Source organism: Tiliqua scincoides, chromosome 1, assembly GCF_035046505.1.
Source record: "Tiliqua scincoides isolate rTilSci1 chromosome 1, rTilSci1.hap2, whole genome shotgun sequence".
Lineage (NCBI taxonomy): Eukaryota > Metazoa > Chordata > Lepidosauria > Squamata > Scincidae > Tiliqua > Tiliqua scincoides.
In genome coordinates this window covers 310,945,320-310,968,195 of record NC_089821.1, presented here as the reverse complement: position 1 = coordinate 310,968,195, position 22,876 = coordinate 310,945,320, and the positions used below count along the sequence as shown (strand labels likewise).

The following is a 22,876-nucleotide window of genomic DNA, read 5'->3' as shown; positions in this document are numbered from 1 at the left end:
ACCCCTGTGCATTGCTTTCTTTGGAGATTATTCTAGGAAGTTCCCTGCCCCTCCCCACCAAGCTGAGAGCTGGCTCAGGGAAACCTCTCTTATCAGCCCAACATCCATCTCTTCCTCGAACCTGGGTCTCCATTAATTATTACCCAGAACTACTCACTGTTTGCTAACTCTACCTCCCTCCTTTTCCAAAGGGTTACTTGCGGAGGCAGGAATGGAGGTGAAAGTTGCTCATCTCTGAGGCCTGCTAAGGATTGACACCTGCTCCTGCAGTGGGGCGGCAGCAAGGCCTCTACCACTTCACTCTGCAGGGGGTCATTTGTTAATTCTCTTCCTGTCTACACCTTCTGTCCCTTCCCCTTTAAGGCAGGAAGTTCGCAAACCATAATGGGGTAGGCTAAAACTTCTCCCTGATGTGCCAGTTAAAACAAAGAAGAGCATTTTTCCTTCCCCCGTCAACTTGGAAGTAGTACTGTCCACTTTAACACCTCATTCTTCTGCATGTGTAGGACAAGGCAAAGCCTCTTTTACTCCCCAACACACAACCCCTCACCCTGTTGCTCCAAAGAATGTTGGCCCTGCTACCCAGATGCCCTTTCCCTAGCAGCATGCACAGTTACTCACAGGCACACCTTCACATAAGACTGTGGCTTACTAATTGATACCCAACCGTTCACCTAGGTGGGTGTAGGGTACACAGGCTGTGCAGCATGGCCTTTCCCAGTTTGAAGAGACACTTTGCCAACAGTCTGAGGCTAAGAGGCAAAGAAGGAAGGCCCATAGCCAGGGAGACAGATCAGGGACAGACTGCACTTGCTCCCGGTGTGGAAGGGATTGTCACTCCCGGATTGGCCTTTTCAGCCACACTAGACGCTGTGCCAGAACCACCTTTCAGAGCGCGATACCATAGTCTTTCGAGACTGAAGGTTGCCAATACACGTGTGTTAGCTGCATGTAAGCCTCACCCACCAGCAAGTGCAAGACCTGTGCACACAGAAGGACAGTCACATAGAGAAGCCTCATACGTAATGGCACAGATCACTGAGTCCTGCGTCCACAATGGGAAAAGACCTCTTCCTTCTCATACTGTACATATCTTGTTGTTACCTGCCATCCATCTCTGATCTTCTGGTTGAAGATGCCGTATTCATAGCGGATCCCATAACCATAGGCTGCAAGCCCCAGGGTGGCCATTGAATCCAAGAAACAGGCTATAGTGGGGAGAGAGAGAAAGAGAGAGATTTTAGCTCAATTGCCTGATAGGACTTTCAACCCATCAGAGCGAACCAGAAACCATTTCCAAGTACTAGTCTCCTTCTCTGCTGGTTTAAGATGGGATTAAAACCACATGGACACAAGTATATGAACAGTATATGAACAGTATACACAAGTATAAGAACAGGACAGGCTGTATATCGTATACGTATATACTGTATATCATACATAATATACAGTCTATCCTGCATATATACAGTCTATCCTATATATATTGTATATGAACAGGAGTTCATATATGATATACAACTGTGGATAGTATCAATGGTTACGGGAGACAGGAACGCATTATCAAACCATTGTATTGGCAGCCTTCAGTCTCGAAAGACTCTGGTATCGCGCTCTGAAAGGTGGTTCTGGCACAGCGTCTAGTGTGGCTGAAAAGGCCAATCCGGGAGTGACAATCCCTTCCACACCGGGAGCAAGTGCAGTCTGTCCCTGGTCTGTCTCCCTGGCTATGGGCCTTCCTTCTTTGCCTCTTAGCCTCAGACTGTTGGCCAAGTGTCTCTTCAAACTGGGAAAGGCCATGCTGCACAGCCTGCCTCCAAGCGGGCCACTCAGAGGCCAGGGTTTCCCATCTGTTGAGGTCCACTCCTAAGGCCTTCAGATCCCTCTTGCAGATGTCCTTGTATCGCAGCTGTGGTCTACCTGTAGGGCGCTTTCCTTATCAAACCACGCCCCTGCTATCAACAGATTCTGTAACTCCACTGCCTACCACTCTGCCCAAGGGCATCGTTTCTGTGAAGAGTCAAACCTCGTACCTGGAAAGAGAGAATCTCCCCATTATCTGGCTGGGCAGCCAGAAACATGGTCTGGACAGTGACAGAGGACCAAACATGTTTAATGCAAGGAAGTAAACTGAACTTGAACCTAATAACTGATTCAGAGAAGAACTGCAGCTGGACCCAAACCTGAAATCTCTGGGATGCCTGGAACCAGAACTAAACCCCTAAACACAAAAAGTGGTAAATGGTTCAAAAATAAGTAAGCGTACATCAATGGACACTCTGGAGACTCTTTGGAGGGGAGTAGTGGCATAGGTAGAGGGGGTGCAAAGCACTAGGTTTTGTGCAAGAGGCCCTCCCCCTCCCCTTCGGAGCCATTCTGGGCAGGTGGAGCAAAACAGAGGCATTTGCCTCTTTTCTGGGGCTTCTCTGGCTTTCACCTGCATTTTGCTTCCCTCTCCAGAATGGCTCTGAAGGGGAGGAGTGTGGCCACTTGCATACTGCAGTGAGGCTCCCTGCAAAACTTAGTGCATTGCACTCCCTCTAACTGTGCCACTGGAGGAGATCTCAGGGCTCCTCTTGGCTCCAACTCTGTCTGGAGAAACTACATTTTCCAGAATGCCATCTTGACAGGAAGGGAAAGAGGAGCAAGAGAAATGGGGGGGGGGCAGGGACTCCAACTGGTGGGACTCAAGAAGAGGCTTGCTACCCACCCACACAGGCTGCTGCTGTCCAGGAATAAGCCTCAGCCTGGGGCCGCTTCTTGAGCAGAGACTGCTGGAAGCATCTTGTCACTCCTCTTCCATTTAGCCCACATAGGAGAAGTGATGCCCGTCCTTTTTGCTGAATTAGTGGACTGCTATGGCAAAGAAGGAACAAGCCCTGAAGCGCTGGGGTGTGGCAGGCTGTATGTTAAAAGTTTGGAAGGGATTGAATAGGAGAGGAAAGGAAGGTGGGGTGGGTGGTTTTGAACCCAATTCATAAAGCCTTTATTTCTTTGCTCTGCCCAAGACTTTCCTGAGTTCTTGCCTAGCATGTGGCCCTTAGTTTATTGTATTGTATTGGCAACCTTCAGTCTCGAAAGACTATGGTATCGCCAGACTATGGTAACGCGCTCTGAAAGGTGGTTCTGGCACAGCGTCTAGTGTGGCTGAAAAGGCCAATCCGGGAGTGACAATCCCTTCCACACTGGGAGCAGGTGCAGTCTGTCCCTGGTCTGTCTCCCTGGCTATGGGCCTTCCTTCTTTGCCTCTTTGCCTCAGTCTGTTGCCCAAGTGTCTCTTCAAACTGGGAAAGGCCATGCTGCACTGCCTGCCTCCAAGCGGGCCGCTCAGAGGCCAGGGTTTCCCACTTGTTGAGGTCCACTCCTAAGGCCTTCAGATCCCTCTTGCAGATGTCCTTGTATCGCAGCTGTGGTCTACCTGTAGGGCGCTTTCCTTGCACAAGTTCTCCATAGAGGAGATCCTTTGGGATCCGGCCAGCATCCATTCTCACAACATGACCGAGCAAACGCAGGCGTGTCTTAGTTTACCTTGGCCTGAGTTTACCTTGGCCTGAGTCAAATGCAGGCCCTTAGTTTATGCTGGGTGTTTTTGCCCCCAGCTACTAGCAGAGGACACATCCTTTCTAGAACACAACCAAGGGATATTATTATTATTATTTACATACCACCTTCCACAAAATATTGGCACAATGGTTTGCATGAGAAAAGGAACGAGAAGAGACCCCAGCCTTTGCCCAGGGGTTGTGTGCCAGTACTGCTCCCTGGCAAAGGGGGGGGGGCATAAAAACAGCAGCCTTAATGTTAATGTTCCTGAACTAATCCCAGATTTTGAATGGGTTGAATGCAACATGAAGCTTTTCAGTGGGCTGTTTTTCCCAACTTGCCACAGAACCTGCTTCTTCCGGCTCCACTTGGGCCACTTACCAGCGAGTCTGCCAAGGCCTCCGTTGCCCAGTCCAGCATCTTCCTCAATCTCCTCCAGCTCCTCTATATCCAGCCCTAACTGCACAGCCACACAGAGACCAAAAACAAAGCAAAGCACGATCAAAAGGAGGACTGGGCCAGGACAGAAGCAAATGAGTTACACAGGTGGGAACTGTGGCATCTGCACTTGAGATTCTTGAGCTCCCGAGGTTTCCCATTTACACAGCACGCAGGACAAGGGCTGCACAATATGTTTGGGGCTGATGAGCATTTTGCCAGGAACAGAAATAAGCTCACTGGCAAGAGGGGTGGAGCCAAACTGAATTTGTCCACTACATGCAGGCTGGAAATGCTTCGTATTACTAGCAGTGATTTCAGAGCCACCTTGTTTTGCAAATGGAGGAGTTACTCCTGCATGCACAAATGTAGGAGCAAAGCATTGTATGAACCAGTGGAGACACCATCCAACAGATCCAAGGACCTGGGAATTTGCAAGACAAGTTCCAAATTACACACGTCAGTCATGAAACTGGATCCAAATAGGATCCACTTTGCAAAACATGCTTCCTTATGTTTGCCACCATGGAATAATTTCCATAGAAGAAGGCTACTTCTACATTCCCAGGATGCCCTTCTGTTTAAGAGAAAGCTGAAGACTTTCCAGGAAGATCTTATTTCAGACAGAAAGTTTTCAACCACAATATTTGGCTCAGTAGCTCTTGGCACTAAATTTATTTGCTTGCATAACCAACCTTGTCATGGCATGCAAAGTCACACTCCTCTCAAATGCACTACAGGTACAAAAGGAAAGAACCGGAGCTGCCCAGTCATGTACAGATTCTCAGAAGCATACAAAGAAACAAAACATACACTTAAAAAATAAAGGTCACATTTCTAGCCCTTATGGCCAACAAAATAAGAGTCACAGGTGTGTAGAGGATGACAGGTGAAAGAGTTCTCCTACCACCCTGAGAGGAAGAGAAGCAGTTGCACTGGCCACTGTATACACTTCACTGCTTTGCACAGTTGCCCCTTCATGGCTAGCAGAAAATACAGAAGAGCAACCAAAAGGATACCTCAACATCCTGTCTTGGTGGAGATCATCAATGAAGATGCCTGAAGGTTAGACTGAAGGCAAGTTTCTGGTTCTCATGACTTAGAATTGCTTCTCCGCAGGGACCTTAATATGACTAACAGCCCAGAACAATGGACCAGTGAAGCTCGCTGCCATCTCAGCTAGGAAGGGTGCTTAAGTGACACTCTAGGAAAAGCTTACCAAAGTGCCCTCCACCTCAGGAGGGCATGACACACAAGCCCCCTTACCTGATAAATGGCCTCATCGCAGGCATTCTGCAACCCCAAGTTGATCATGGTGTTCTGCAGAGTCCGTCCCATGTAGAACTCCAGGGAGAGGTAGTAAATTCTCTGACAAAAAATGCAAATATCAGTGCAATTAAACCCTGCTGGGATGAGGGACACCAACCCTCGAATGGAGACCTGGCAACTGATCTGGTCCATCGTGCAGCTACAAGCCTTTTAAACACTCTGCAAACACCACGGGATGGACCCACAGAAAGACCCTCCCAAAGCACTTGAGGAAAAACCTATGTGGCCTAGATTAGGAGAAGGCCGGGGTTGAAGGGCCAGCAGGCAGCACTTTCTAGCCATCCTCAGGCACCTGCGGGCCGTGGGGGATTTGTGCAAAGAAAGCCAGGTTAAGACACATGCTGGTCCCCCACTGGCTTTTACATGCTCCTTATATTGCTATTTTCCCTTTTGTATTTTTTATTTTAGTCTTTGTTTTCAAATTATGATGTCAGTTACCTTGACTAATGAGAAGGGAAATTATGGACTTAAAAAAACATTATCAAACAATGGCATGAATGCAGGAAACTGCAGCCCACCAAGCCTGGCCTTTGGTCCCTCCAGCTCCACACTGACTGCCAGCAGCTCTCCAGGGCTCCAGGCTGGACTGTCACCAGGGACTGAACACAGGGCTGTCTGCATGCAAAATGAATGTTCCACCCCAAGTTGCTGCCTCTCCCCAAGAAAACCAAGTCCCAAAGGGGACTGGGTGGACCTTGGTCTAATTCAGCGAGAGAAGAGACGCAAAATTGCTTAACACAGATTGCTTCCATGCCCCGACTACTACACACAGGTTTCCTTGGCAAATGGCACCTGTTATTTGGAGTAGGGGGATTTGATTTTTTTAAAAAGGGGCGGAGGAGGCCCTTAAGTCGGTGGAAGAGGGAATGTTAACAAGAAGGCCAGGGCCAGCCATGGCACCAGCACTCCTGGTACACTTTCCCTAAACCAGCCTCCCTCCCCCTGACAGTTGGCACATCTAAGAGCAAACAGTTTTGTTGCTCAACAAGTAGCAACCTTCCCTAGAGATGAATGGTCAGTTGTGATGACTTGCAGGGGGGGGAGGGAAGAGGGAGGTACACCCTTCCCCTCTGTACAGTTTTAAAGGTATAGCCCTGTGCAAATCAGTGGGCTTATCCATGCCTGTGACCTTTGCCCTCCAACATGCAGTTTTTCTAAGATAAGATAAGAGACCTGGAGCATTAACATAAGAAGGCTTGGCCACAACTTAGCCAGCCAGGCAAGGGCTTTCCCTTTCATTTAGAAAAGGGGTTACCACCCTGTCCTCATATTTATAGCTGAGCAATAGTAATCGGAGGTGCTCTTGATCTTGGGCCTCATCCAGATGGCATTTGGGAACTTACAGGGAGTGTTTCCATCCCTCCAGGCTCACCCTCCCCCCGGGGTCATCTTCCAAGGTCTCCTGCAACCTAAAGTGGCCTGCTAATTCTGCTCCCCTTTCCTGGTGAAGTGCCTATCTCTTGCTTTAGCCCACTCTTCTCCACACTTCCTCCTCTGCTCCATTCCTGTCCTCCTTTTTCAATCCACTGAGCAGGAGAAGAAAGAGCAGTGGAGCTGAGTGTGCAGACGGAGGTAGGTTCACCCTGAGGCAACTGTCCCAGTCAGTCTCATGGATGGGCCAGCCCCCCATCTTTCCAGATTCACTCTGAGGATATCCTGGAAGAGGTGATCTGCCTTTCCCTGTGGCAAGGAGAGTTTCCTCCGTAGCTCCTTGACGAAGCAGAAATTAAATTTGTTTTTAAAATGGCCATAAAATAAAAATCACTGCTTGATGCAACTGAGCTTCAACCATTTTCATCCTGTTTGCAAATAAATGTTCAACAAATAAATGACATCCAAGTTGGTGTTTGCAAGAAGCCAGATTAGGGGTGACACTCTCTGCAAGGAGCCCGGCTGAATCAGTTCTGAAAGGGCTGCCTAGTGATGTCACAAATGGGATTATTCTTTAATCTGCCAGTCTAAAGCCCCACCAAAGGCCTTTAACAATCAAAAACCGCACTGCAGAGATCATGAAGTCAATCCAATTCAAGGAGGGCAACCTGCTATTTTGTATTGGTTTAGATGAACCCATCACTTCCAATTCCCTCCTGCAAACCAGGCAGATTTGTTAACAATATGGACCTTTTAATTATCTTGCCATTATGCCTGACCATAAAAACAGTCCACATCTCTGTAAGTCAACCTGTTCTATCCTGGTGTGTTTCAAGAGCTACATTATCCTCATTGGTGGCCATTTCTGAAGGTACATCTCAGCCCCCACCTTTTCCAATTTCTTTTGAAAGTCTGGATGGGCTCTGCTTATTCTTAGCATTTGTTATTGCCAAATTATATACCGTATACCAATACCATATACCAATTATACCATAGTCTTTCGAGACTGAAGGTTGTCAACTACTATTGCCAGATAGGATGAAGGTGGTTCCTTCTTCCGTTCTTGTGTGGTTTGGCTGCTCTCAAGCACTCTGGAGTTGTGTTTGCTCTGAAGGCAGGTCTCTGCAACACTCTCGCTTCTTGGGGTGTGGCACAATGTGGCACACCTGTGCCATGCTAAGAAAGAGGCTGCTGGCTTTCAGCAGGGGACTTGGACTACAGAACCTTCTCTGACACTCAGAATTCAAAGTGACAGCCCTCAAAATGGAGACAGAAACAGAAGAAGGGACTCCTGCTCCTCTGCCCAGCAGGAGCACACACACATACCTTGCTCTTGCCCAGGCATTTGCACCACTCAAGAAAGCTTCTGCCCCCTCCTCTCCCAGTTAAGACGCATGGCCCAGCTTCTTAGCTGCCCAGGAACAACACCAACACCACCCAAGATAGTGCTTAGGGCAGTGTTTCTCCAACTGTGGGTGAGGATCCACTAGGTGGGTCGCGAGCCAATTTCAGGTGGGTCCCCATTCATTTCAATATTTTATTTTTAATATATTAGACTTGATGCTACCATGGAATGTGACTGCATTTGGGGAAATGTCACAGACCTGTACTTTTAACAAGCTACTATGTAAATTCTTTTAACAATGATAGTAAATGGGACTTTCTCCTGGGTAAGTGTGGATAGGATTGCAGCCTAGGATTGTTAAAAATGTTCCTGCTTGATGATGTCATTTCTGGTCATGACATCACTTCCCAACAGATCCTTATTCTAAAAAGTGGGTCCCGGTGCTAAATGTGTGAGAACCATTGGCTTAGGGTATTCAAAGTGAATCATGTTTGGGTTTTTTGTTTTTTTGCAATCTTTACACCAACCTTGTAAGGTAGGACAGTATTATCACCCCCATATTGCAGAAATGAGGCTGAGAATGAGTGGCTTGCTTAAGGCCACCTAGCAAGTGCAAAACAGTGGTGTACTGCGGTTCAAACCAGGAACTCTGATCCATAGCTCAGTCTCCCAGCCATCTCAGCTTCAAGGAGCTCTGGGTTCCAAAGGAAATGCAGAGCAAATCCAAACACACAGGTGCTTGCGCGCACTCTCTCTCTCTCCCCTGACTGGCAGTGGCCTTCTTGTCCAACTTTGAGATCTTGCCCAACTTTGTTACTCAGCTTTATGCCTCCCTCTCCACAGCAGGGTGGGTTACAAGTGCCAGGGCTCAGGACCACCTCCAAACTCGAAGCAAGTTGAACCCAACTCTACAGGCATGGTATAATTAACTAGACACAACCAAGGTGTCTGCTTCTTTCAATACAGCTTTTATTCCCCACCGTTTCAGCAACCTTCATAAAGTTCTCTTGTCCTTCAGATGGTCCTGTACTACACTAGCCAAATCAAGCCTCGTCTTTAGAGGAAGGCCACAGGGACACAGAAAGATGCAGGACTATCTACACTGGCTGGCAGCAGCTCTCCAGGATATTAGAGGGGGGTCATCCCCAGCCCTATGTGAAGATGCTGCCAGAACAGAATCTGGGACCTTCCACAGGCAAAACTAGCTGAATCAGGTCCATTTAGGAATGCCAAGTGACACATCTGACTCCCAACTGATTGTGGTTATATGTGAGCAGAAGCATTAAAGAAAGGGTAGCCTCTCCCACATAGAACCGCATTCAACTGGGTCCCCAAGTGTCCTGCAGCTTCACTCGCCGCGGCCACCAACCCTGTCTAAAATCAGGCCAGAAGCTCTAATTTGCATATCTGTTATTTCAATTACAATCCCTGCTCAGCCATGAAGCTTCCTGGGTGACCTTGGGCCAGTCACTTTCTCTCAGCCTCACCTACCTCACAGGACTGTTGTGAGGACAAAAGGAGGGGAGCAGCTATGTACACCGCCCTGAGCTCTTCGAAGGAAGGGCGGTAGGAAAATGTGAAAAATAAATAAATAAATATTTGTGGCAGAGGCAGCCGGGGGTGGAGGGGATCAAAGGGGAAGACCACTTTGCAACGCCTGCTTCACACTATGTTGGTCTGAGCCTGGAAGGATTCGTGCCTAAGCATGCAGTCACTCTCCCCGTGAAAGAGATCCTGGCCCTTCATAGCCAGAAGAGAGGGCCTGCGGAACTAAGGCCAGCACAGAGGATAACAGCATGTGGGGAAAGAGAGGCTCCGCTGTTCACCTGCGCCAGGTTATAGTTGCCACAGGCAAGGACCACATTGCTTTCGGATGCAATATCTGAATCTTTAAGGATAGGAAGCCTATAGCCCAGGGGTGGCCAAACTTGCCTAATGTAAGATCCACATGCGATAAACTTCAAGGTTTTCAGAGCCACAAGGGAGATGTTTCAGCGCTGCAATATTTAAGAAGCATTCAAGTTCTTAAGTGTATCTATTTATCATGAGCATTAAAACTTACATATTAATCCAGTGGAGTCTCAGTTAATAATTATAAAGCTGGAAATTTTTTTATTTGCCTTTTATATTATTTGCAATGCAAAAAGGAACTCAGCCAATGTATTTCCACATGCCACACATTATATGTCAAAGAGCCACCAAACCACACAGGAATGGAAGAAGGAACCGCGATCTGGCCACCCCTGCTACAGCCCAAGAACTGGCAAGGTATTTCTAACCCACACAGGCAGTTCGAACAGCCCTGTCCACAGCCTCTCGTCTCAAGGCTCCTAAAGGACTGCCAGGCTCCGATGCAGCAGTACTACCTGGCAGCATTCAGGGAGGGGGCCATAGCACAGAATACCCACTTTGCATTCAGAAACCCTAATGCTCTCTCCCTGGCTGCACCTCCAGGTACTGCTGGGAAGGTTCCCTGTTAAAAACACTGGAGAGACCCATTGCCAGTCGAAGCAAACAGTGGCTGGTTCCCTAGAAGGCAGCATCCCAAAAGTTCGATCTTCTAACCCTCAAAGGACAGAAACCCTTTAGGGGCTAGACCAGTACCAGGTGGATTCTTAGCTCACAGGTCCCAGCCTGCTGGTTCTCTGCACCTTGGCTTCATCTTCTGCAATTTCTTCTTGCCATTTGGCAGCCTCCCCCCATTCACCCTTCAGTAACAGCCATGTGAAGTTATAACTCTGACCAAACTGACAATGTTCCCTTCCCTTAAGAGCCACAATGTGAAAAACCCCCACTTTGTTCCCTACGCATGGGAATGCCATGGGCCCAGATGCAGTACAGAAGGCAGGTTTAGATTTGTTAATGCACAAAAAGATGATATGGCACAAGAGGAGAAGAGAAAATAACCAAACAAAAACAAACATTATCTCATTAGGTGTTCTCTCTCTCTCTCAAGTTTGTGTCTTCACTTACAACAAATCAGACCCATTTTGGCATTTCCCCCATTTACTCAGATACTCTACAGGCAACTTAGCTTTTGCTGGTAGCCACCTTGCAATCGGGAAATCAAACCTCTCACCCTTGGAGCAGAGTCCTCTACCCATCGATGGATTACAGAATCCAACCGGGCATTTCAATGCACTCATGGTCTATACAACAGACAACTCCACACAAGACAAGCAGTTGGCAACCTTCAGTCTCGAAAGACTATGGTATAAGCCTACAGCACCCAGTATTCCCAAGCAGTCTCCCATCCAAGTACCAACCAGCCCTGACCCTGCTTAGCTTCCGAGATCAGACATGTGCAACATACACTCATTCAATTCTAGAATATTAGGGTTGGTTCACAGGTTCAAGTTCATCATTTGAATGCAGTGTCCAGTTGCATGTGAAAATGCATCACTATGGCTCAAACACCATGGTCAGAACTTTCACCCCATCTCCATCACAGTGCTTTTCAATGATATCTGCTCAACACATTCAGCTGCAGAAGGAATCGATTTATATACATCTATGACTTGACCAAAAAACAGCTGGCAGCGATGGTGGTCCACCCTAGGAACTCCACCCCCAGTTACAAGGTGGCCAGCTTGGAGGGACGGCTGGTGAACCAACCACCCTTTGCATGTGTTTGAAGACACATTTGTAATCACATGATCACAGGATTGAGCACAGCAAGAAGCTCCTGGGACCAAAGACAGCCTGGATTGAACCACGGGGGTTCAAGCCCTGCCGACACACCTGGCAGCCAAATGGTTGCTGCGCTAAGTGAGAAGAGTCCGGCTGCTGGATTAGACCAAAGAGCCATCCAGGTCAGCTTTCAGGTTCAAGCACTGGCTAAACAGATGCTTCTGAATAGATGAATGAAGGCAGCAGCCCTCCTATGATCGACCATCCCCAGTACTTAAGTACTTACTTCTGGTAAGCAGAATAAAGAGTCCTGTGAAGCTCCAAAAACTCAACCCATATAGGCCAACCTAAGATCACTTCTGGAGCCAGACAGCTCCCCCCTCCCCCAGCTCCAACAAAAGGGTCTCACCTTGGGGTCCTTCTCATAGTAGTACTGCTGTGTGCGGATCCATCGGCCCACCAGGTGATCCCGCACCGTGTGCGCCAGGGCGAAGTAGTAGTCACGGGTTGTGGCCACATTGCGGTCCTTGACCAGGGTGAAGTGCAGGTGCCGGTTGAAGCCCTTCTTCAGCTCAGCCACATTCTCCACGCCAACAATGCCACGGATGCTGATCTGCTTCCGCTTCTCCTGGTCGGTCAGGGGCCGGGACATGGCTGCTGAGGACAAAAAGAAGGTAGGGGCTTGGAGCAAGGGGCCTCACCCACTCACAGCACAGCCTGGAGAAGGCACTGAGCTCTGGGCTTGCAACTAGCCAGTCCCAGCCCTGCCCTCTGAGGATCTGAAATTCAACTGCTTCGAGGGAGGAGCCTGGACAAGACATAGCCCAGCTCTGACAGGGGACTCAACCCTTGGCCACCAGGCCCCCCTGCTCACATCAAAGGCACAGGCCTTCAAGACCCCACAGCTGTATCTGGGAGAACTGAGTGGGAGGGTCACCAAGTGAGCACGACAGTGGGGGGATTCAAACAAGGGAGTGCCCCCCAGCAATTCAGGCTATTAGCCACACCACCATCTCTCCTCTCAGTGGACTAGTGGCAGCTGCATATGCTCTGGCCCTCGACATGCATGTTTTGTACATGCAGAGAATGTCCTTATATGGAGAGCCATGAAGTTGTCCTCCCAGGCAAGGCTGATGAGAACTAGGCTGATGATGACTAGGCTAAACTCACATAGACACTCTCTATGTCCTCAAGCACGGCATGAGGAGTTTAGCACCACACTTGCCCCCAAGATACAGTGTGGAGGTCCCCAGAAGGAGACCTCCTCCTCCCTTAGGCATTTTTGGCCCACAGTCTGGGGACAAAAATGTCTACATGGCAGAGGAACGGAGCTGTGGGTTCTAGTCCTTCTTGAGGCACCATCCACACAAGTAGCACGAAAGGAGACCTGAAATGTGTTTTGACACGAATGAGCAGATCTCATGAGCCACACCTTTCACTGTGATGCATCATTTACAAATGTCACCAACATGTGAAGGGGAGCAGCCGAGAGCTGCAGAATGAGAGTCTCTTCCAGGCCAGTGTGCAAATGACAGACCCAAGAAACTGTAAGAAACCATTTAAAAGGTCCTTTGCCAAGAGGGCCCGAGTGATCCAGGATGGAAGCATGAAGCACCGACAGGAAAAGCAGCGCACAGCGATCCTGAAGCACACTTGGAAGTAAGGCTGAGGGAGTGGTGTGGGTCTTGCTCCCTGATCAGTGTGACTGGCCTGGCAGCCTTCCCATGTGCAGACAAAACTGGAGAGCTGGAGCCCTTTGCAGCACCACACCCTGGAGGGCGATGCCAGCTCTCAGGCCTGGGAAACGCAGGCACTCCTCTCAGCGTCACTTGTGAACTGGGAATGCCACCCAGGTGAAGATTCAGGAAGGGGGGCAGTGGCTGAGCTACTAAGTTTGGCAGGGAGCCTCAGCATGGCGTGCAAGTGGCCACCCCTCCTTCCCTTCGAAGGCATTTGGGGGGGTGTATGGCTGGCTCCGAAGGGGAGGGGCTGCTTGCACACTGCAAAACTGAGAGCTTTGCCCCCCCTTAGCTACGCTACTGGGGAGGATACAGGCAACAAGCAAGCCAAACTACTCATATGAGACGGAGGGCCCGATCCTGGGCAACTTTCCAGCGCTGACGCAGCCCTGCAAACGGGGGGCAGCCCCGGTGGCCGAAAGGACCGGGCTCTCCGAGACCCACTTCGGTACGTGCCACGGGTGGGGGTCACAGCCTCATCCCGCCGTGGGACGCCCCACACTGCGGGGCTTGAGCCTTCCTGCCCAGCCCTAGAAGGTGCGGAGCCAGCCGGGTGGGGAAGCGGCGCCTGCCGCGGACCTCGCAGCTCAGCCGGCCCCGCCCCGCTCGCCCTCCCGGCTACCCGAAGGAACCTCCGCCAGGCTCACCGGGGCGAGGCAGGGACGCTCTCCAGCCGCGGGGCTCCGTCTGCGGGCTGCGCCTCCCGGAAAAGCCGCCCAGCGCAGCGCTTCCTCGGTGCCGCCGCTCCGCCTCCCAGCTGGACGGGGAAGTTCCAGCCCCGGGGCGGGGCTGCTGCTGCTGGGGCTGCCCCCTCCCTGGCCGCAGGAATCCGCAAGCCCCGGGGCTGGGCTGGGCTGGGCAAGCGGAGGCGTGACTGTGGAAGTCCGCCAGGCTGGCCTCCCTCCCTGGCTTCGCGGGCATCTCCTGCAAGGGGGGCAGGCAACAGGTGAAGCGCGGCCACTTCTGCATCCAGAAAAGTGGGTTTCTCAGGCTGCACTCCTCAGCAGAGCCCCCTGCTGGATCAGGCCCAGGGCCCACCTCGTCCAGCTTCCTGCATCTCCCAGTGGCCCACCAGATGCCTCGGGGGCTCCCACCGGGACGCAGGTTGTGCCTGTTGTCTTGTGCGCTCCCCGGGGCATCTGGTGGGCCACTGGGAGATGCAGGAAGCTGGACGAGGTGGGCCTTTGGCCTGATCCAGCAGGCTCTTCTTATGGGGGCACACAGGACCACCAGAGACCTGCATCTGGTGCCCTCCCTTGCACCTGGCATTCTGCTTACCCTCACACCCCCAGCAAAGACACCAGGTTGCAACTTGGCTTTAACTTAGGCCACTTTATTAAACACGTGTCCAGTTTTTAACTCATGAAACCTACGGAATACACCTTCCCTCCCTCACCAGTCTGGGGTGGGTGAAAAAACCGCAATCCATGGCCAATTCAAATGACAGAAACAAGTTCTTACCCAGCTCTCATGATGAGCAACCAGCTAATCTCAGACTGTACATACCCATCATGGCTTTTAATCTGCGATGGACTTTTCCTCCAGAAATCTGTCCAATCCCTTTCTAAAGGCATTCAGGTCAGATGCCATCACCACATCCTGTGGCAAGGAGTTCCACAGACTAATCACACGCTGGGTAAAGAAATGTTTTCTTTTGTCTGTCCTAACTCTCCCAGCACTCAAGTTTAGCAGATGTCCCCTGGTTCTGGTGTTGTGTGAGAGGGAAAAGAACATCCCTCTATCCACCCCTGCATAATTTTGGATATCTCAATCATGTCCCCCCTCAGGCACCTCTTTTCTAGACTCTTTTGGGACTGAAAAGCCCCAAACGCTGTAGCCTTTCCTCATAGGGAAGGTGTCCCAGCCCAGTAATCATTTTGGTTGCTCTCTTCTGCACCTTTTCCATTTCCACTATGTCCTTTTTGAGATGTGGTGACCAGAACTGGATGCAACACTGCAGGTGTGGCCATAGCATGGATTTGTACAATTGTAAAAGTCCTAATCACCTGGCGATAAGCCCCCTTGAACAAAATGGATCTTCTGAGTCAATGCTGTCAGTCACTGTTCAAAGTACCACAGTTTTGTCAAGGGGAAAGGTGGAAACAGTGTGGATCACTCAGAAGTACTTGGTGGCTTATTTAATGTTACATATGCATGGGTCATGAATTCATGAAACCTACTGAATATACCTTCCCTCCCTCGCCTGTCTGAGGTGGGTGAAAAAACCACCATCCATAACCAATTCAGATGACAGAAATAAGTTCTTACCTGGCCCTCTTGATGAGCAAGCAGCACTGGCATATATTACTCCCAACTGTGTTGTCAAGTTTAGGATTGGGTTGCCTAGTACCATAGCTAAAGGGGGTGCAAAGCATGAAGTTTTGCAGGGGCCTCACAAGCGGCCCCTCCCCTTTGGAGCCATTCCAAATGGGGGAGCAAAATGGAGGTGGAATGCCTCCATTTTGCTCCCCCTGCCCTGAATGGCTCTGAAGGGGAGGGGCCGCTTGCACACAGTAGTAAAGCTCCTTGCAAAACTTTGTGCTTTGCACCCCCTCTAGCTACACCACTGCCTAATACGTTGTCTGACTAGTTGGTCCTTGTCTTGTGTTATAACAAACTTTGGTCTAAATAAATAAACCTTAATTGATTGATATTAGCAGAAATATTAGCAGATATTAGGGTGCAATCCTAACCAACTTTCCAGCACCAGGGTAACAAACATTGCCTTACCTTGAGGAAGCTTTTATGACTGCCCCACAATTGCAGGATGCAGCACATGCCCCACTGGCACAGCTATGTTAGTGCTGGAAAGTTGGCTGGGATTGCGCCCTAAGTAAAACTAATGTGTAGGTTGTAGTAAAGACATATTACCACAATTAGTTTGAAGTAAGGGGGGAGGGGAACTAGTCAGGCAGAAGGATAACTAAAAGCTGTCGTAAGAGGCTATATCCAATTGGTAGTATAGGAGGAAGAGTAGTAAGGTAGTAGTAAGAGTAAGCACTCTGTAATATGGGCCAATTACTGTATCAAGTTAATAGTAAAGGATAAATTAGTAAGGAGCAACATGTAAGTAGTGAGATTAAAAACTAGGTTGTAATAAAAAAAACACTGCAAAAGAGTTAAAAACAACAGTTTTGTGGCACAATGAACTCTAACAAATGTATTGGTATCCTGCAAATTGGATAGTAGGCAGAGCAGAGATGGAGTAATAAGAGCACCAGATAGGTTGTAGTAAGGGAGCACATTGCTATATCTGGTTTGGACTAAGAGAGAGGATTAGGAGTTCTTGGTATCTGAGTTTTCCCACTTTCTTGGGAGTTTGGCCCCCTCCATTTACTAGGCATAAGTAAATCTGATCTGGATCACAGTGCATGCCATCCCATCCTGCTATCAGTAGGGCTGCTGGCTGCTCTTCTGGAACTGCTCAGAGAACAGTAAACCCATCAGCAGATGAATCCTGCTTGGTGGAGGGGAAGGGAGTCTCACACACCTGATCCGGCCCAGGTGAGCCGGCTGCCCTAACCTTTCTGATGAACAAAGCGCCAGTGATTGGATTATGGTCTGAACAGCAGCTTAGACTCCATTTGCCCATCAAGGAGATGCTAACTCCAGACTGAAGGAAAGCTCACTGGTGGCTCTAAATGGAATTTAGGTGTCAAGGAGAGGGTGTCCTTTGGCCGTCGCAGCTCTTAAGACCCACTGTAATTCTGCTTTAGGGGGTCGACCAACGGTCGTGATATTAGAGGCGACAAGAGAAATTAGCTTTCCCTTGTGGTGGACCTGGAAGAGATTAAGGACCTGACTGGCAGGGATTGCTAACAGCAGGTGGCTTCTGTGGCACCTGAGAGGACGGCCAGCGAGGCACCTGCAGAAGAACTGGTAGCAGCTTTGATGGCAGCTTGGCAGAGGCAGGACATGCTTCCTGCCTGGAGAGCTCCCAGCACATTGGCATCAGCCTATTTTATGATCTCTGGGGGAAGCACTGGAGTTCATCGCTACCACTGCTCTCAGACACAGGCCCTTGTGTTTGCCACCACACCTGCACACACAAACTCAGTTGGGTGCAGTGGCATAGCTAGAGGGGGTGCAAAGCACTAAGTTTTGCAGGGAGCCTGACCTCAGCATGCAAGGGGCCCTTCCCCTCCCCTTTGGAGTCATTCCAGGTGTTGGGAGCAAAATGGAGGCATATGCATGACTCCGGAGGGGGGAGGTACCCCTTTCACACCGTGGTGAGGCTCCCTGCAAAACTTAGTGCTTTGCACCCCCTCTAGCTACGCTACTGGGCAGATTTGGGATGAAAGGTTCTGAAATGAAACCTTTGGTTGTTTGGGGGCAGTTGCCTGGATTGCAGAGCAAACCACCCCAGACTGCCTCCAGTCAGCCAGTAGCCCCAAAACAGCCTTCAAGTGCACCCTTCAAGCCATGCATTTTCCCTCAGGTCCTGAGGCCGTGCAGCCCAACCTTGTTTTGTGGAAGGACAGCACACCCCCAGCAGGCTAAGGAGAGCTCATTCCCCCTCCATCCCCTTCCTATGATTTCTCCCTCCCTTTTCAATCTCCTTTAAAACCACCCAAACTTCTGTTCCAGTCCTCCTTTGCTAAAGCCCACTTTATCCTGGTCTTTGTGCACTAAAATTCTGGTCTTTCTTGTTTGCCCACTGCATGCTTTAAACCTCCTGTCCTTCTTCTTCTTCCCTCCCATTAGGTTGTTTTAGATGGAAAAAACTCAGTCCAGTTGCACCCTGACTCTCTCCTTATGGAGTCCTTACTGAATTGGGAGGACCCCATGGCTCACACAAGCCTGTTCTGGTCAGTTGGGTGGGTCTGAGGCACCCAAGGATGACAACATCACGGGATGTCTTGCAGGTGGCAGTGACAGAGAGCAGCTGTGGGTTGACACTGTCCACCAGCACCTGAAGATCACTGTGACCACAGCTGAACCTGCTTAGCTTTCTTTAGGCAGGCACCAGCTCAACCACCAGGCCGCACCTCCATTTGATACCTGGAAAGTAGTGATCACTGGAGAGCCACACCTTTTGGCTCAGCCAAGTGCCAGTACCCTAGTATGGGGGGGGCCTCTTGTGTTTGGTGTGGTATCTGACCTTCAAGCTGGCTGGACTCTGCACCAACTGCCCCAGAATCCTGAGTGATGATCTGGGGGATTCTGGGGCCATTCACATGCCCCACCCCTGTCAGTGACGAAGTGCCCTAAGCCAAGTGGCCCGCAGAAGTCCCACATACGACTTGAACCATATATTGCAATCCCCACTGTGACCCAGTGTGCTGGAGTAGCTGCGTTACTCTGATGCAGCAAGACCCATGCAGGGTCATGTGGCACCTTAAAGAACAATAAGAGCTGTTGAGGCACAAGCTGTTGTGGACCACAGATCCTGAAGCATTATAAGTTGACAGAGTAGACTGATAGATACATGCATGCACAGAAAAAAAATGGAAAAACGTAGCCAGTGATTCCAAAAAGGCTGTGAGATGCAAAAGACGGAGCTGTGACATTTCTGTGCAAAGCTGAAAAGTGTCGAGCCCGAGTGTCAAACTCATTTTGTGTAGTGGGCCAAATAGTGTTCATGATACCTGCTGAGCGCTGGAAGTGACATTATTAAGCAGGAAGTGACATCATTAAGCAGATGATGACCAGAAATAAGCACTTTGTTCTCACAGAGAAACTCATCGGCTGCAAATGACAGAAGAGAAAATGTGCAAATCTTGTTCAGAATTTCAAGATATGAGAGAGCCCAATTATCATGCTGGGAGAGACCAATTAGAACGGGGGCCAGTTAAACAGCTTCTGGGTGTCACATCTGGCCCACGGGCCTTATGTTTGACACCCCTTGTGCAGAGGATTGTCCCCAATTACTGCTGCCATTGTAATGGGCCTTGAAGGGCCACAGGATTCTTTTGTTGATTTGTTAGAAGAGACCATTCTGCCGACCCTCCTGGAAGTTCTTACTTCCCTTGTGTACATTTGAGCTTTGTGTAGGAACGTCCCCAACCTTCCTTGCGTCCTGCATGTCATGGCATTTGGCCCCGCGATTTACATCTTTGCCCTTTGGGCATGTGTCTCCAGGCTCTGCCAACAGAGGATGGCACTTAGTCCGTTCAAAGAAGTGGACCCCAGACCACGAGAACCTCAGCTGCAATCACCCTGTGAGTCTTTCCAGAGTCACAGGATTCCTTATTGTTTGGACTGGAACCTGGGCAGCTCCCCATGTTATTAAGCACAAATGGATCATTCGCAAGTGATGATGGCGCCACCTTCTGGGAACTAAGAGGCAACTGTTTCTCTTGTTTTTGTGGTCTGCTTGAAAATGAAGCATTTTTGCCAGGCTTTTCCCTGGGTCTGGGCCCAGGTGGAAATGCTGCCAAAATCAGTGCACCATTTCCCAGTCCAGATTCCAATATCACTTTCGGGCCAGCCTGTCTCCAAAGGCAATCTGCCAGGTGGCCGGTGGCTGCGTCCCCCACACTTCCCACCAGCCTTAGAAAAGGGGGCAGGCGAAAGGCGTGGGGAAGGTGATGGTGGCAGCAAGACCAGCAGCCAGAGCTACCCACACCACCTTCAAGAACCACCACTGTTGACAGCCGCAGATACAGCCACGGCAGCTGCCTTGTGAACTCCTGGTCGTCGGAGAAGCAACTGGGAGTTGCCACAGCCACAACACAAGCACAGGGCCAGGAGAGGAAGCCCCATAGCCTTTTCTTGAGGACCCAGCAATTAGGGCACCCCCAGGTGTGGAGGTTAGTGGCCACCATCATCCAGCAGCTACTAGCAGTAGGATAGCTTAGGACGGTGCTGATGGAAATGCTGCCATCTAGGTGAATGTCGGGGAGGGGCCCACAGCTGAACCCAGGGGTGTGAAGGACCACCTTCTCCTACCTCAGCCTGTCTGCTCTCTAAGACTTTTTGGGTAGACCGTTCTGTGTGTCCCACCACCACCTGAAGTTCAGTGGGTGAGAAAGCACAGTGAGGCCTTCTCCATGCTCACACAGAGCCTTTAGAACTCCCTGCTTCCAACTGGCCCACTGCTGGCCCACCCACGCAGCCACCTGAATTGGGTCGCATCAGTGGCAGACTGTGAATGGCCCAAGGGGGTGGTGGGTTCAGGGTGCCTCTCATCCTGCAAAGGTCAGAGTGAGAAGCAGATTATTCCCCTTCTCACTGTGCTCCTCACTTGCTGCCATGAAGCCCAGAACAGCAGGACCGGTTCCAGCAAATGCGCTGTCCCCGTAAATGAAACTAGAAATCCTGTGCTTCTGGGTGTCATGGCAGTGCGCGAGAAGTGCAGAAGCAGCAGACCCAAAATGGCATCCGGCAGTGTTGTGCCGGGTTGTGCTACTCCTGGGTGATCCACACAGGGGCCCTCTCCCCTACTGACAATGTAGAAAAGAGGTTCTTAACCTTCTGTGCCCCACGCACTTACAGGAGAATTTCAAACTGTACTCACTCACTCACTCACTCACTCACTCACTCACACATAAGAAAATAAGAAAAGCCCCACTGGATCACACACACACACACCAAATTTGTTCATTAATTTTATTTCAATTACAGCAATAGTTCGAAGGATGCATTCCCTGAGAGTCCTGTGCAATTGTGTAGCTATGTGGGGAGTGTGTGCGTCATGGCAAGTATTGCAGGTGCCACAGTGTGCCATATAAGCAGCCCCTCCCACTCACCGTCAGAGCCATTCTGGGCAGTGATGGCAACACTGCACATTGCCCAGAATGGATCTGATGGTGAGTGAGTGGGAGAGGCTGCTTACACCAGTGGCGTAGCTAGAGGGGTGAAAAGCACTACGTTTTGCAGAGAGCCTCACTGCAGTGTGCAAGCAGTCCCTCCCCCTCCCCTTCGGAGCCATTCCCGGTGTGGGAGCCAAATGGAGGCAAATGCCGGAGAAGGCCCAGAGAAGAGGCAAATGCCTCCGTTTTGCTCCCACCCCCTGGAATGGCTCCAAAAGGGAGAGGATCCCTTGCATGCCATGGTGAGGCACCTTGCAAAACTTAGGGCGCAATCCTAACCCCTTATGTCAGTGCTTTCCAGCACTGGCATAGCGGTGCCAATGGGACGTGTGCTGCATCCTGCAGTTGGGTGTCACTCACAGAGGCCTCCCCAAAGCAAGGGAATGTTTGTTCCCTTACCTCAGAGCTGCATTGCCCTTATGTCAGTGCTGGAAAGCTCTGACATAAGGGGTTAGGATTGCACCCTTAGTGTTTTGCACCCCCTCTAGCTATGCCACCGCTTATGGGGACTCCCCTCACTCAAAACACTCTGTTTTGAACAGTTTTAGAATCTCATGTGGCAAAGTCACAAAGCCTTCCCTGTTATTCATCTCCTGCTTTTAAAAATCAAAAAGCAAATCAGAACTGAAAAAAATCCCTTCTCAATCCTTAGCCCCGGGGATGCCCCGGATTTCTGCCCCAACACTGTGGTGCAATGCAAATTTAATGTCTACTGATGTTGTATTGGTGCAACCTGAGACTCTGCAGAGGGAAATAGTTTTTGGCAGGGTGGTCTTTCTGCCACCCCCCAGAGATAGATACTGAGTCATAGATCTATCAACCCTTTGGAACTGCGTAGAAAATGAGTCGGTCAGTAAGGATGGCACAGAAGAATAGTGGCATGAGCATGGATGTGCCTGTTGGATGCGCACCCACCAGTGCTCCCACCCCACTCTCCTGACATGCTGTTGCACCTCACTAGGCCAATGTTGGTGTCCTGTTTCCAGCTCCTGATCTGACACACAGCTAAATGAGCAGCCTGATTATGTACCCTGCCTGCACCCCAAACTAAGCTTAGTGCTTCCTGGGTCAGGCCCTCTCCATAACAGGGAAAGTGTCCCCTTCAGGTACACCCCTAATTCTCTCTTGCCGAAGTGTACTTGGTACACAGCCCACTTTAACACACAATGCCTACAGGTCACACTGGGGGGTGATACACCCCAAAAGAAGCCCAAAATAAGCTGTGTGGGAGGGTTGTGAGTGCTTGCACACCTCACACGTGGTGGCACTTTTTGAAGGACTCCAGTGGGGAGGCTCTGCCTCTCCCATCCACTGCATATCCCTGATGGGTGGGCAGCAAAACTGGGAAGTTTATCTTGAGTCACTGGGAAGCCGTCATGTAACTTAGTGGACCCCTAATGTTATATTTCAGTGCTCTTTTCATTCTTAGGAAGGGGGCACCTTCCTTGTGGGCACCCTGTGGGCACCCTTCCTTAAGGGCACCCTGCCCCAGGAAGGGGCACCTTCCTTATGAGGAAAGGCTACGGCGTTTGGGCCTCTTTAGCCTAGAAAAGAGATGCCTGAGGGGGGACATGATTGAGACATACAAAATTATGCAGGGGGATGGACAGAGTGGATAGGGAGATGCTCTTTACACTCTCACATAACACCAGAACCAGGGGACATCCACTAAAATTGAGTGTTGGGAGAGTTAGAACAGACAAGAGAAAATATTTCTTTACTCAGCG

The 22,876-nt window shown here is 50.1% G+C and overlaps 1 protein-coding gene across 1 annotated transcript in view; it reads right to left on the bottom strand.

Moving 5' to 3' along the window:
- PYGL (glycogen phosphorylase L) overlaps positions 1 to 14,167 on the bottom strand; it is a 51,029-nt gene extending 36,862 nt beyond the window's left edge. Inside the window, exons 1-5 of the mRNA XM_066630106.1 lie at positions 14,043 to 14,167; positions 12,066 to 12,313; positions 5,248 to 5,349; positions 3,925 to 4,003; positions 1,105 to 1,208 (exon numbers count right to left, since the gene is read on the bottom strand). Coding sequence (XP_066486203.1) covers positions 1,105 to 1,208; positions 3,925 to 4,003; positions 5,248 to 5,349; positions 12,066 to 12,308 — 528 coding nt within the window. The 5' untranslated portion in view covers positions 12,309 to 12,313; positions 14,043 to 14,167. The remainder of the gene's footprint in view (positions 1 to 1,104; positions 1,209 to 3,924; positions 4,004 to 5,247; positions 5,350 to 12,065; positions 12,314 to 14,042) is intronic.
- Between the last annotated feature and the right edge of the window lie 8,709 nt (positions 14,168 to 22,876).